Source organism: Macrobrachium rosenbergii, chromosome 42 (assembly GCF_040412425.1).
Source record: "Macrobrachium rosenbergii isolate ZJJX-2024 chromosome 42, ASM4041242v1, whole genome shotgun sequence".
Classification (NCBI taxonomy): domain Eukaryota; kingdom Metazoa; phylum Arthropoda; class Malacostraca; order Decapoda; family Palaemonidae; genus Macrobrachium; species Macrobrachium rosenbergii.
The window spans coordinates 60,188,074-60,204,521 of record NC_089782.1 but is presented as its reverse complement, the minus strand read 5'-3'; the positions used below and the strand labels follow the sequence as shown (position 1 = coordinate 60,204,521).

The 16,448-nt window shown below is 34.1% G+C and overlaps 1 protein-coding gene across 1 annotated transcript in view; it reads left to right on the top strand.

Moving 5' to 3' along the window:
• The window catches only part of LOC136828452 (uncharacterized), a 118,886-nt gene extending 104,104 nt beyond the window's left edge, over positions 1 to 14,782 (top strand). The window contains exons 5-7 of the mRNA XM_067086527.1: positions 3,660 to 3,796; positions 10,664 to 10,895; positions 13,429 to 14,782. Coding sequence (XP_066942628.1) covers positions 3,660 to 3,796; positions 10,664 to 10,895; positions 13,429 to 13,508 — 449 coding nt within the window. The 3' untranslated portion in view covers positions 13,509 to 14,782. The remainder of the gene's footprint in view (positions 1 to 3,659; positions 3,797 to 10,663; positions 10,896 to 13,428) is intronic.
• The last annotated feature ends 1,666 nt before the right edge of the window (positions 14,783 to 16,448 follow it).

The following is a 16,448-nucleotide window of genomic DNA, read 5'->3' as shown; positions in this document are numbered from 1 at the left end:
CAAATTGGGATGTTGATAATCCAGCCTCCAATCATCAAACATACCAAATTGCAGCCCTCTAGCCTCCTCTCAGTAGTTTTTATTTTATTTAAGGTTAAAGTTAGCCATAACCGTGCATTTGGCAAGGACACAGGACATGCCACCACCGGGCCGTGGTTAACGTTTCATGGGCCGCTACCCATAACCATGCATTTGGCAACGATACAGGACATGCCACCACCGGGCCGTGGTTAACGTTTCATGGGCCGCTGCTCATACAGCATTATACCGAGACCACCGAAAGATAGATCTATGTTCGGAGGCCTTAATTGTACGCTTTACAGAAAACTTGATTGCGCTGAAAAAAACATCGGCGCATTTTCTACTTCTTAACTTTTCTTTCAATAATCTCCTTCTGGGAATGTGCAGGTATGTAGATTGTTTTGGTATATTTTGAAATATCTCTTCTATGAATTATCTAATCTGTATTTCCGAGATTGTCTCCATCTGTGGCAACTATATCCTTATTCTCACGCAGTAAATCCATGAGTGACTCAAAATTTTAACTCTTCTCTCCTCTATTTCATGAGCTGAGTTTTCATTCGCATTATTAATCAATGCCATAGTTTCCTTCTCTACAATTTGAATAGGAATGGAGTGACTTCAGCTAGGCCTATTTCTGCTACCTGTTTTATCATAATCTTTCCTCCTTGATTGTTTGTTATTTCTAAAGCTATCTTGTTCTGACAAACTTCATAAAAACTTGAGGAGTAATGTACTACATGCACTTGTGACATTTCCGTAAGTGTAAGAATTTCCTTCACTTCGAAAATTGGATTTACTATACATTCTATCTATGTGCTTTCTCCAGGTTAAAGTTTTAATCCTGCCTTTATATTAAGTAAGTTTCTTGGTTAGACTCCACATTTCAATAATTTGTTGAGAATTCGTGCTGAATATCTGATGCCTTCCCTCTGTACTTCCCTTCTTAAGAATGCTTTGTTGCAAAGGGTTCTGGTGAGTCTGTTTTCTTCTAACCATTCTACTCATAGGTATAGTAGATGTCTATTAATCCTTCCATAGTAATCCTTTTTCTGGTCATACTTAGATAACCAATTAATAAATGGGAGGATTCTAAATGTACTTCTCTTACAACCAGAACCATTTCCTTAAATGAGACTTATCCCAATTGCAAAGGAAAATTAATTTGTCGGAGGATTTTAATTCCATTACCGTGAGCATTTGTAATTCTGCAGTCTACAACTGGTTTCAAATTTAAGTGGAAAAAATATGCCTGGTATATCTTTTCGCTCGTAATGTCCTTCAGCGACCCAGTATCTTCTTCATCTAAGTCCCACTAGATCTGGCACCAAATTATCAAATTATCTACCCTCTGTTGTATAAAGAAACTAAATCTAAGGTAACATGAGCCGAGAGCGTTGGTGGGTTCAAATCTCTCTTGGGAACAATTAACCCTTTCGCTGAGATCCTGTTGTTGCCACGAGTGACAAGAGCACTGTCCTGCTAATCGTGCAACTGACTAATTTTCTTTCTTTTATATTTGTACTTAATTTTTTTTCATTACTGTTATAATATTACACTGTATATATTATTATGATGTTTTATTGTAGTTGAGTAAAGAAATATGCAAATGATATGTAGGTAACTATCCAAATATCAAATTGTGTAGTTTTAACTGGTGATTCATTTCAGGGTGATACCTCTCAAAGCATGGAGTAAAGTAATGCCATTCTCCTTATCCAGTATGAAAATCTTTATTACAAACTTTGAACGCTTGCTCTTGGCGAATAATTTCGTGTGGGAAAACAAAAGGAAAAAATCAAATATAGACTTGGCACTCAGTAAAAAATATGAATTTATTATCACCAATAAAAGTTTCAGACCGCTGATTTTTCACGAACTGAATCTTCGCAAATGTTATCACGTTTTCTTTGTTTGCTCAAAAAACTCTGGTGCTTGAAAAACTTACTTCCTCTGTCATTTCCTCTGATCCATGATCATATCTTTTAAAATCTGAAATAAAAAAAAATGGTCAAAGGTAGGTTTGTCTATAACTACGATATAACAAACATCACCTCATTCACCACTGTTGTCACTATCAGAACTATTTGATGATTCAGGTCTACTACTTACGCTGTCATTCCCAAATAAAAGCCTCTGTATTACTTCATCACAGAGATAAAATTCCTCCCTCTGTGGCATTTTGATGGTTACTGAAGGTCTAGCCCTTGTTCTCAGATTATCTTTTAAATGGGAAATTAGAAGTTGCCATATGTTGCTAGAATATAGAATAAAGCTCCTAAAAATGACGAGGGAAATGTGTTATCTATTACGAGCTGCCTAAATAGAACCAAAAGAAAGATGGCTGAGGAGATTAGTCCCACATCATGGATGTGACCTTTTGATGACTGAGGACGTCAGTCCAGCACAGTGAAAGGGTTAATCTTATTGCAGATGATAGTCTAACCTTCAAGGTTATTCAGCCAGATATTGTTCCTTGGAGTAGTAATCCTTCAATTATCCTGATTAACAGAGCCAAGGCCCCGTCTGATAATGGCAACACCCGGATGATGGCGAGTTAGAAATTCTAGGGGTGTGCAAGGGCAACACCGTACCCTTCCTCACCTAACCTTCTCAATACCACATAACTGTAAAAACTCAGTATGCTTATAAGCAGCAACCATCAAACTTTAAACTTTAAATTTTATGCAAAAGATAATTATCTACTTTTTTTTTCCACAATATCTCTGACAAAAATATGCTGCACAAATACGCTTTGAAAAAAATGCAACCCCTCCTTTTGCTCTCTCTCGTAAATAACACATTTCAGTAGGCAGGTAGCCCATGTATGCTTACACACAGTCTCGCATGGTTTTAGGACCATCAATGTATTTTTGTACAGCAACTTTCTTTTCAGTTGTTATCACATTGTACTACCATACACACGGATAAATAATATGTATATATATATATGAACTATAGTATTATATATATATATATATATATATATATATATATATATATATATATATATATATATATATATATATATATATATATATATATATATATATATATATATATATATATATATATATATATATATATATATATATATATATATATATATATATATATATATATATATATATATATATATATATATATATATATATATATATATATATATATATATATATATATATAACAATATATATATGAAGGAGACGTGATGAATTATTTATCCCCTTTATTATAAACATTTATCCATTACAGAACAGGGGTCAGGTTGACTAATCTGGAATTTTCTAATGTATGGGAACATGCCAAAAAGTGTAAACAAGATAACAAATATAAACAATTTTAAATTCTATCCAGAGCCATCTCACTTAATCTCTTAGCAATAGCTGAGTCACTGTGTCAAGAAGCTTGTCCTTACCTTAAACAATCAAACTACCTACACTAAGTATATATATATATATATATATATATATATATATATATATATATATATATATATATATATATATATATATATATATATATATATATATATGTGTGTGTGTGTGTGTGTGTGTGTGTGTGTGTGTGTGTGTATGTGTGTGTTTGTGTGTGTGTGTAATCATATAAATTGTCCGAATTGCTCCATTTTCACAAAGGACTCCCGGATAGGCCTGAAATCCGAGTTATGAGAAGTCTGTACCGAGTGGAAGATGTTCTGAAGGCGACGTGCACGGCGCGGCACTCCTGGCCAGCCTCGGCGATTTCCTTCTCTGTCAACGGCGATCACATTCCTGTGAGTCACTCTTTGTTTTCGTCATTTTTATTTTTATACTTTATATCTGCAAGTGATTCTGGTATGTAAACATCATTAATTTATATAGCAGAAATAATCTGACACTATACTGTTATTGTTTGTTGATAAAGAACCTGCCTTTTCTAAGCATGATATTATTATTAATTGTTGTAATCTCTACTGTTTATTTTTCCTTGGGGAAATCGAGCTGTATATTTGGCTGTTAATCTATTTTACTAAGTCATCAAGACCTGTAAACCTTTACGCATGCCAGTGTTTTAATTTAAACAACTAAACGTGTAAGGAGAGATTCAGGCGCTTGCAATGATCGTAAATTGGGGCCAGTTTTTTTTTTTTTTTTACGTGAACACCATCAATTGAAGCGTTTTAGTGCTCTAAATTGCAGGAGAATGAGGAGTTATGAATAAGTTCACAATCAAATTAGAAATTTAATAAACTAATGTTTTCAGCTCAAACGCGGCAGCAATGACTTGAAATACACAGAGGAACAAAAACACACGAAGGAAACAATGACTAAATTCATTTGCAAGTGATTAAATCGAAAGCAGATAGAGAGGATGCCTTCTGACGAAGAGTTATTGATGCTTAGTGTTAGTCATTCGATGGGATTAATAGATGTCGATACAATTTTGTTATAGGAACATAGCCTCTTCTGCAACAGTTACAAATAAGTTATGCCATAGACCGGAGTACCTATCGATTTAGGTCCTCCGTTCTATAGTATAACTTATTTGTAACTGTTACACAAGAGGCTATATTCCTGATATAATTGTAACGAAATCTGTAATAATTATTATTATACGTGATGAATTTCGTATCGAAGATCTTCCGTGGGAAGAGTATAGTTTCTCTGGAAATGCGAGCACGGCTGTTCTTTCATATTGTATATAGTCAACTCCATCCATAGTTTAACGAAGAGACTAGAACAGTAGTGCATGTTTCCCTAATCGTTAACATACTGTTTATTGAAGAAATGCATCAGTTTATTGCATAAGTAGCTCACCTACATAAATTGCGATATGCTCTACAAGAACTATTTCTGGTTACTTACGAATCCGTAATGCTGATAAACAGTCTCAGTGAGATATTACAAGGACACGTGAAAATTTGAAAAGAAAAAATAGAACGGGAAATTCTTGAGAGTTTGCTGTATCTTACCATGAGGTCAGGAAAGCTTTAGCACTTTTCAGCAACAATATGCGTGGCTGTTTGACAGGACAGTGAAACAGACAAAAGAAGGAATAAATAAATAAATAAATAAATAAATAAATAAATAAATAAATAAATAAATAAATAAATAAATAAATAAATAAATAAATAAATAAAAATCACGATAAAACAAAAATAGAGAATAAAGTAAGGATTTTTTGCAGAAGCTAGGCTATGACTTTGGGCGAAGCATGGTGTCTGCCAGGTTCTCAGAATGATTTCAGTATTAATTGAATATTGAAATAATATTGTGTAGTAGTTACTGATTATGAATGTCTTAGATATTGGTGTTTTTTAGTTTAGAAAACTGTGCTCACATGTATTTTTTCACATCAGTGAAGAGAGATGAATAATAAGTAAAAAATGCTCCGAAGTTTCTTCGGCGCAATCGATTTTTTTGTATAGCATATAATGCTATATAAAACTCTCACCCGTGGCCCATGAAATTCTCAGCCACGGCCCATGAAACTTTCAGCCACGGCTCGGTGGTAGGCTGTGTTGTTGGCACCTATAGTGGTGCCAGACGCACGACCATGGCTAATTTTAACCTTAAATGAAATAAAACTACCGAGGCTAGAGGGCTGCAATTTTGTATGCTTGATGACTGGAGGGTGGATGATCAACATAATTTGCAGCCCTCTAGCGTTTTTAAGATCTGAGGGCGGAAAGAAAAAGCGCGGACAGGAAAAGTGTGGACGGACAGACAAGTAGCCATCTCAATAGTTTTCTTTTACAGAAAACTAAAACCAGTTTACATCAATTTCAACTTTCTGTAACAAGAAATTCGGTTTGTTATCTCATTTGCCAGTCAGGTTCTTCAGATTTGCCCTTTTACCAAAGAAACAAGTAGGCAGTCGTCAATTAAGCACTTTTCGTGGAAACTGCCCAACCGCTCGTGAAACTACTGTATGTGCCATATATAAATAGAAATTGTTTACTCAGTCTGACCAGTGAGGGTGGTTGTTAGACGCCACTGTCATATGGTTTCCATGGCCGTTCCCAGACTTACCATGGACTTTGGGAGCGGTTGAAGTGATATTCGGGCACAAAGGAATGACAATCTGACATGCAGACACCAAGAGACAATCATATCTGTAAGAACAGTACACAATAAAGTAATGTTTTGAAGCAAAAGAAAAAAATCTAAAGGCAAACAACGCATCGTTTACTAGATGATCATAGGTATTGTCGATCGTTCTGTGACTAGTGTATATCTGCAATGCTTTCTTTCTTTTTCCTACTCCCTATAGACATGAAGTGAAACAAATATATAGATTTAACTGCAGACGCCCAAATCTCGGCTACAAACAAGTACGTTTCACATATTCGTAGGAAATGACACAGGTGGAAAAATCCCTTATCTTTTAATGGCAAAAACATTAGAAAATATTGGTAACAGGGAATTCTCCTAACGATTCTGTCTTCATGGCATCCACTTTTCTTTAAAAAATGAAAAGTATCTCCAACGCTACTTTGGGACTAAGCAGGTAAATGAAAACTGAGGTGACGGTAAACATTTTAAGGTCTTGTGAAAATTTGATGTAATTAATGCTGCATAATACTTTTATTCAACACTTTTTGGTCAAATTTTTCGCAAGAATATGGGTTTCTAGGTCACACCAGCATCTGGAAACTTTTATTTCTTCGTTATATTTACACGAAAGTTACAGTTTTTGCTAACGAAGGCTATTACATCGTCGTGAGAGTGTTCTGCACTAGCTTGTTTGTCCAAAGGGAACTATCTTGGTTTGCCTTCTTTGGTGATTGAGTTCCTTTTGTTAGAGCCTATCACTTCCTTCGCCGGGCGTCAGAAACTTCATCCAGTTGAAGTAACAGATTATCAAATCGCCCTATTACAGATTATTGTTATCATTATCATTACAACACGAGCTTGTTGCCATGCGCTATGCGCGCTGGGACCCAGGGCTGCTGTCTCTCCTACCCTCCCAATCCCCTACCTACCCCTTCCCCGGACAAACAGGTTTTCAGGGGGTAGATGCCTCCCATACCCTCCCATTCCCCTACCTACCCCGCCCCCACCCAGGGCGGACAAACTAGTTTGCAGGGATGGGTGGTTGTGTCATGTCTTCCCTACTGTCGCCCGGGGGAGGACGAGCAAGGCCAGATCCTTTTGGATTTTATTATTATAGATAGTTTAATTAAACCATTAAACCCAATTTCCAGCCCCTCATAGGGCCGCTCTTAGGATTTGTTTTTAATTGGAATGGAAAGACCGGACCAAGGTAAAATTTAACAGCCAATTGAGTGGTCAATCTCTCACCTCCATTCTTTCCACATGACCAAACCGTACAGTGACACCCAAGCTCTGCTGTGAGCACCAGTTCCCCAATAAGCTGTAGGTCCCGTTGCTAGGTAACCAATTGGTTCTTAGCCACGTAAAATAAATCTAATCCTTCGGGACAGCCCTAGGAGAGCTGTTGATCAGCTCCTCAGTGGTTTGGTTAAGCTATAATGTTGATGGGCTCGCAATGTGAAGAGAGTCTGATCTGCTTCTTTAAAGTGGTATCTATTTCTCATTTGCTTTATATATAGCACTGGTAATCTTCTTAGACTCCAAGATGTGTTATTTAGTTGTATTCCACATAGGAAAACCAAAGGTGCTTTTGTGAGAATATGCCCAACAGTTTCGTCCTCCAATGGACCTCTTCTTGGAGCGCTTATTAAGGAAAGAGAAAAAGTTTACAATGTATGTAGGCAAAAAGGCCTAAAATCTTAAACATATGAAGTACCGTCACCAGAAGCTAGCAGTTCGAACAAAAAACATACAACAGTAAAACAATACAATAAAATAAGAATAGTAAAGTTGTTGAACAAATGAAAATTACCAAAATATCAAATGAGGCAATACGTCTGTTTGAAACAGCATAACACTAAGTACATATTGACAAAAGTTATGGCAGATATTAATTTCTTGGTGAGATATGTTGACGATGTATTTGCTGTACTGAAAACTTATATTGACATTCAGAAAATCTTAAGAGATCTCAATAATTTATTTCGCTCCACAACTTTTACGGTTGACAAAGAAGACATTGGTATTATTTCATTTTTGGATGTTACAGTTGTTAGGTCAGTTGTAAGTTCTAGCTATAATTTTAAAATACATAAAAAAACTACAGATAACAATCTTATCATTAATAATTACTCCTCCCACAAAATACACGTAAAACTCAGCATTAAGATCAATCTTTCTTAGAGCACTTAATATTTGCACTCCAAAATTTATCAATGAGGAATTAGAATTTATATACCAAGTTGATATTAAAAATAACTTTGAATTAGAAGATATTGACTACAGTCTAACGTTAGCTAGAAAAGCATTTTACTCGTGTGAAGAGAAAAACAGAAAACTGAATTTTATATCTTTCCCATACCATCCCACATTAGAATCTCTAGTCTACCCCCTAAAGTTACCTGGTTTTAGTGCAACTTTTCATATCCTAGCACCATTGGTAAAAGTCTAATTTATAATAGTCCAGAAAGCAATGAAGGAGTCATTTATAAGATGCCATGTAAGTGCAGTAGTTTTTACATAGGACAATTTCGGAAGGCACTCGAAAAACGCATTTTAAATCATAAATATGAAATAAGAACAAATAATACAAGTAATATTTATTGTGTTCACAATAGCATGTGTAATTTACCAAATGACTGGCTCGGGTCGAAGATTTTATTTCAGAGCACAGGTTTTATTGAAAGAAATTTGACAGAGGCAGCTTGCATTGTTCATAGCAAAGGTAAAAATTTTAATTTATCGCCTGGTTTATATAAATTAGATCATTTTATTTTACATGCTAAGAGACGACAGTACAAATTGGATATTGTTATCCATTATCTATCATATAATATACTTACGTATTGCCTCATTTGATATTTTGGTAATTTATTTTGTTTAACTACTGTTCTTATTGTATTGTATTGTTTTACTGTTATATGTTTTTTTTTAAACTGCTAGTTTCTGGTAACGATACTTCATAGGTTTAAGATTTTAGGCCTTCCTTGGCTACATCCATTGTACACTTGTTCTCTTTCCTTAATAAACGCTCCAAGAAGAGGTCCATTGGAGGACGAAACTGTTGGGCGTATTCTCACAAAAACACCTTTATATTTATATATATATATATATATATATATATATATATATATATATATATATATATATATATATATATATATATATATATATATATATATATATATATATATATACATACATATATATATATATATATATATATATATATATATATATATATATATATATATATATATATATATATATATATATATATACATAATTTTTAGTTTATTTGTTAATTACATCTGGTTTTCCTTTGCTTCACTTAGCGCTAATTGTCCGTTTTAACTTTAGGCCATTTTATCCATCCAAAGATAATTAAAGAGTTCTGGAGGGGTAACTTGCTAATCTTGATTGGGGGAAATTCGCCATCCTCCAAACTGAGGCCCCTCAGACCTAATCCACAGAGGGCTCAGACAAAGAATCAAAAGAACACAGACCTCCAGCTACCATAATTTCATCAAAACTAGAGAAGGAAAAAATGTTTGTTTTTAATTTCATATATGACACTAAATGGTCAGGATTGAAATAATTTTGAAGATCACCAATTGTAACGGTACATACCTAAAGCAATATTAGCTATCACAGATTAAGAGAAATTACTGATTAAGCTGGATCATTATCATTCTAAATTCAAGAACAAACAAGCAAAAAATGCGCATAAGTTTCTTCGGTGCAATCGAGTTTTCTGTACAACGTATTATCAAGTCCACCGAAAACAGATCTATTTTTCGGTGGTCTCGATGTAATCCTGTATGAGCCGCGGCCCGGTGGTGGCCAGTCCTATAGCGTTGCCAGACTCACGATCATGACTAACTTTAACCTTAAATAAAAAAAAAAAAAAAAAAAAAACACTGAGGCTAGAGCGCAGCAATTTGGTATGTTTGATGATTGGAGGGTCGATGATCAACATACCAATTTGCAGCCTTCTAGCCTCAGTAAAAGTGCGGACAGAAAAAGTGCGAACGGACAGACAAAGCCATCTCAATAATTTTCTTTTACAGAGAACTAAAAGGAAAAAAGGGTCTCCATCCATCAAATTATATAAATGGCCCTTATAACAGAACAATAACGCCTGATTGATCGAAAATCATAAAAATGAAGCGAAGGCTTTTTTGATGGTAGGACGAGAGAGCTACTCATTTTTCGAGCTAAAACTCTGAGAGAGAATATCCTTAGTAACTCAAGGCCCGGTTGATCACAACTTATCTTCTGCTTTCCTCTGTGGGTTTTTTTCTTTGCGGTTTTATATAGCTTCACACTAATAGTTGAAGGCACAGTTGTTAATAACCTGCAAGATGTATTTCCAGTATGTACATAGAGACATAACTGCATGTCTGCAAAATAGATGTATATGCTTCAACATACATGAAGATAATACACACACAGATTTATGCATCAGTTTAATTTGAAATCTGTATCACATATTAATAGGGAAATGTAACGCTGAAAGCTACGGTATTCTGGTAGTGGACGCTCTCATCTCTTTCAAGATGTCATTAGTCATACCAGCCAACGATTCATTCCTTCTCCCTTAGGCAGAGCCAGGACGTGTGCGGAATATGGGCGTGTCCAAGGACGAGGGTCATTCCTATTTCCCGAAGGGATCCTACACCTCCACCAGTATGCTGATCCTTCCCATAGAGAGGCGATTCTCTTCCAGGCTCCGCCTGGGGTGCCACGCTCATGTGCAGTCCCTGGAGAAGGCCAGCTTCGTCACCGTGGAGGTGGACTTCGGGATCTCCAGCGTGTTCTCCTTTTTCAATGCAGGTGAGATGCACGCTTCGTAATCTCTTCTTATGCACGTTCTTCTTTTCACTGCCTTTATTAGTTAATATATAGCATCGAGGGAACTGCAAGCAATATAAGAGGAAATACGCTTTGGAAACACTGCAGGAGTGGATATTGATTTTCGTGTATATTCCTTTTTTGTATCTTTGACATCTCACGCTACATATCGCTGATGTGTTGTTATACTTGATGTACTGTCGCTGAGCAACAGCAACTTCCTCATTTCTGTTGACAGGTTCGCCTACTGTGTTTTTTAATACTATTTGTATCACAACTGACATGATAACTTGCCAGTCACTCAGGACAATAGTCTTACCGAAAAACATAATCAGTAGATTAGCAGTACATAATTTGATTCAGGTGAACACAATTTTCATAATGAAAGCATAAACCTATATAGCATTTGCCATTTTTATGTTATATATATATATATATATATATATATATATATATATATATATATATATATATATATATATATATATATATATATATATATATATATATATATATATATATACACACACACACACACACACACACACACACACACACACACACACACACATATATATATATATATATATATATATATATATATATATATATATATATATATATATATATATATATATATATATATATATATATATATATATATATATATATGTATATATATATATATATATATATATATATATATATATATATATATATATATATATATATATATATATATATATATATATATTTATTTATTTATATATATAATGACTGTGTGTCCTTCATGATCTACAGCTAATTTCATGTAGGTCTTCAAGGGTCAAGAGATCAGAATATTTCACTAATATTACAGTGAAAATGAGCAAGTTCTTGTAAAAGTCAGGTCAAATGACCTCAGCCTAATTATACAAAGTAGTTACTTTGTTTGCTGCAGTTATCATAATATATCATTTACTATCCTTAGCTATTCAGTCTACGCTATTATTTAACATGTCTATCTAAAAATCACTCCAGTATTGAGCCCATTACCGCGTTTATATTAAGTTTATGAAGATTTTCTAGAATCAAAAGTATTTTGTCAGTCCTTTAATTCTTCATATACCTATATATAATGAAAATTATATTTTGAATTTAATATGAAAGTGTTGATTGGAACATATTTTACTTACTTCACCATTTGGTAAACACAGAAATATTTAAGTTTAACACGAAGTGCAAAACAGGAACTACTGACCTCCAGAGCTTCAACTTCGGTACCTGAGGGCATTTAACCTGCACGACACTTGATATTAATCCTAAGGTTATTTAAGTGTGAGTCTAATATTCTTTTCATGAGAGAGAGAGAGAGAGAGAGAGAGAGAGAGAGAGAGAGAGAGAGAGAGAGAGAGAGAGAGAGAGAGAGAGAGAGAGGTTGATAGTCTCGAAATTTTTCACACGAAATGACGATTCTTTGTTTCAGGATTTTCCCTCGTAAATAATGTTTTGTTGTTTCATTTAATCATGATGAAACTGATACATGATTTTAATGTAATGGGAAAAATATGAGAGGACTTTGCAAAACAATAGTTGATTCTAATTTGGCTGCCGTTCATCGGGGGTTTGAGAGAGGCTCCAAAATATCAATACTTCCTGTCCCTCTTGCTCACTGTATTTCTGAACTTTTTATAACTAGCTGATAAAGACATAAACCACACTACAAAATATAATTAACAATGTATTTAAATCTTAATGCATGATTTTGTTGTTGCTTCTATTCGTGCACGCAATCTTTGGTTAACAGTTATAGTTGAATAGTATACGAAGAAAATGTCGTATATGGGGGTTTATGTTAAAAGGTCTGTGAATACCAGTATGATTTGTAGCATGAGGCTTGTACACGTATAAAGGAATCCAAGTAGTTAAATAGTAATTCTTTGTGCGAACAACAAAATTTCCATTATGATTCGACTGAACTGGGCTACATCAGACAGGGCTTGAATGGTAAACTGTACTGTCAAAGATTTATTAGTAGTGTAGGTGGCATCTCTTCTTTTCTGAAAAGCTGACTTTCATACAAGAGGAAAGGAGTTAGTATGATAATCTCATGCACACTTGCAATCAGTGTCAGCCTTTACTAACCAAGTCGACAAGAGAGGCGTGGACTGTGACTCAATTTTTAACAAAATTATCAAATGAAGTTTTCCATTGTTCGGAATGAGGGATGTTAATTACCTTGTATATTTTAACATTTTCATATTCTAACATCACGTTGAAAGATGGACAGTATGTTTATTACAGCAGACAAAAGACAACTGTAAGCAAAAAGACAAATTTAATATAAAAACTAACAGGAAAATGTGTTAACAAAACGGTGATATATTTCTGAAGGCCTTATTTTCATAAAAATGCGAAGTTCACTGTTTGTGTTGTCCTTACCCTGAAAAGTATTTGTTTAAAGACGATAGTTATTAAATGCTGAACGCTGTTGAAAACTTTCTTTACTAAAACTTTAAATTTTTCCCCCCTGAAGGTGTCGCTTGCTGGACTTCAGACATCGTCACAACCACGATGACCTTGGCGATGCTTCTCCTGCTTCAGAATCGGTTGTGATGAATCGCTACTGAAAATGAATAAGGAAAGGAAGACTTTTGATGGCGCTTCCCCTCTTCCAATGGTTAATGGAAAGAAAAAGAAATGTAAAGAGAGATAAAGTGTGAAGAAAACCAAACAGTTTTAGTTATACTTGAATTCATGGAGATTTTTTTAAATGTTGGTTTTCTATTGAAACATATCGAGTGGTTTAATTTTTATTTTCAAAAGAGAAAGGAAACGAAAGAAGTACTGAATCGCCAAGAGTCTCCAGAAAAAAATTAGAACTCTGATACATTAATAAATATAAATGATAAAGAGAGAGAGAGAGAGAGAGAGAGAGAGAGAGAGAGAGAGAGAGAGAGAGAGAGAGAGAGAGAGAGACACCTTGCGCTTTCAATTGTTAAGTACCAAACACATCGCATTCATACACAGCGAGATATAAGTCATACACGAAAGTACATTTGGAATCCTTAAATCAGATTGATTTTATGATGGCCCTATTATCATGAAATCATCGCCACTTAATTCACCCTTTTTGTCAACCTAATTTGCAAAGAAAACTAAATTAAACATATAGAAATTAAATATATTTCCTTTCCTTCTATTTAAGCAAAATACATTCGAGGAAAACTGTGATGCCATTCTTGAACCTTTTGTAACTGTAATATTTGACTTGTTTGCAAGTATGTTATACATACATGCATACATACATACACACATAATACATACACACGTACGTATATACGTACATACTTACAAGAAGCTTTTCAATGAATTTACATACACATTATTCCACAAATATATTAAAATAAGAGCGGCTCCATGCGTTCACACATTCAGTCATTCATTTGCTAAGTATTGATACGTACAGATATTACAACTGAATAGATGAGGAAAGGCACCTTTTATTCTGAGGCAAGCAAATAAAGAGACATTTGGAAAAGAGAAGTCTCGCAAAAGAGAAATAGAAAAAACGAAGTGTAATACTGGTACGGGAGAGCATCACCAAATGCAAAAAAAGGATAGTGAGAAATGAAACTGGGTGGAAATAATTCGAGATTAAGGAAAAAATATCCTTTCTTTTACTTGAGTTAACATAAACGTCGAGTGCAATGAAAAGGATAAAAGAGCCTCACGTTGGGAAACTTCGAGATAGAAGCATCCCTAGAAAACGACTACTACAGAGAGAGAGAGAGAGAGAGAGAGAGAGAGAGAGAGAGAGAGAGAGAGAGAGAGAGAGGTCTCGTAGATTTTTGTAAAGTGGAAATAGTAATCAATTAGAGAGAAAGAGATGTTCGTAAACATATATATATACATCCATATATATATATATATATATATATATATATATATATATATATATATATATATATATATATATATATATATATATATACATATATATATACACACACATACATTCTCCAAATACTATTTTTTTATTGTGAGATAATAGTCCAGGAGAAAGCTTGAATTAGACAGATGGTGTGAAAGAGGAACTGGGAAAAAGGACCTTGAAATTCAGGAAACACACTCTACTTTGAAAAGTTAAAAATATAGTGAAGGTGATAATACTGCCGAACAGTTATGGTGATAATGATGGTGATCACGAAAGTATTTTCTAACCAAACCTTTCATAGACTGAATTTATATATACATATATGTAATATATATATATATATATATATATATATATATATATATATATATATATATATATATATATATATATATATATATATATATATATTCTTCCTTCTTATATTACCAATATTTTCGATTACAATTCAAGTTATTTAAGAACAGCGTTGGAGCCCAGCCTCACTTTTTTAGGCATTGTGGTTTAACGTCTATCCTGTATATAGAAAAAAACATAAGCTTGATGTTTAAATATATAGTGGCAATTACTGTTGTACAGACCCCTCATAGTACACCGCTCATTTCTGTACCATGCACACATTGCAGTCTAAACACATGATAAGACCTTTATGACAAATTTGTTGTAACATAAATATATTTATAAAGTGAGAATGTTTAAAGGCTTTTTTTAAATCATTATGACGTGACTTGGTGAAAAACATGAGAAATCCGTGCTTCTATAATGTTCCAAACACACATGCTTGTTATAAAGCATATGTTTTATATGCTGTTGTTTTATTAAATTCTGAATCCAATGTCCTTTTATTGTTTAACTGATCGAAATGCGACTTGGACACAATTCTGAATTATATTTGTTTAAAGTATAAAATAGCCAGGCTGCAGCGAGCATATTGCCGGATTCTGATATCGTGACAATGTTTGTTGCCAGGCAAATTAAGACGGGAAGATGATCCATTATTAACCTGAAAGAATGTAAAGGGTGGGTCCACTTTTGCTACATGGGCATCATGAACCCATCTTCCACTACCATTGCCTAACAATCTGAAGAGCAATTATTGTTTTTAGTGTCGAGCGTATGTATTACAAAACATCATATTTATGTTTCATTTAAGTCCAAATTTAAGTTCTGCGTTTTGATTTCCTAACCAATTTGATTATTATTTATGAATCTTTTTAATGGAGTCTTGTGAATCCCTCCAAAAAAAAGAACACCTAGGCTAGTTCCGAAAGCATTCTCCTACAAATTCCATTTCCCATTAAGAGATATTCCATATAAAGGCTATTCATAGTTTTTTTTCCAGTTTTGTTAGGTTGTAAGGTGGGAGCATAAGGACCAACACGCTGCTACACTAAGAACCAAAATTCTTCCTGTCTGCTCAATTTAGTATTTGTTTCTTATCTCCCTGATGCCATGCCTTGGAATATTAAACAAGTGCCAGAGTTTTTTTACCGTTAGTCAACCCACTTTCCTGAATGGTATTGTGAAGCCCTCCAGTTTTTTTTTCTCTCATGCTGCCATCACGCCGGATAACCCTCAATACTATTAACTGTTTTTCTAATATTTCTGTGTTCTGGGTT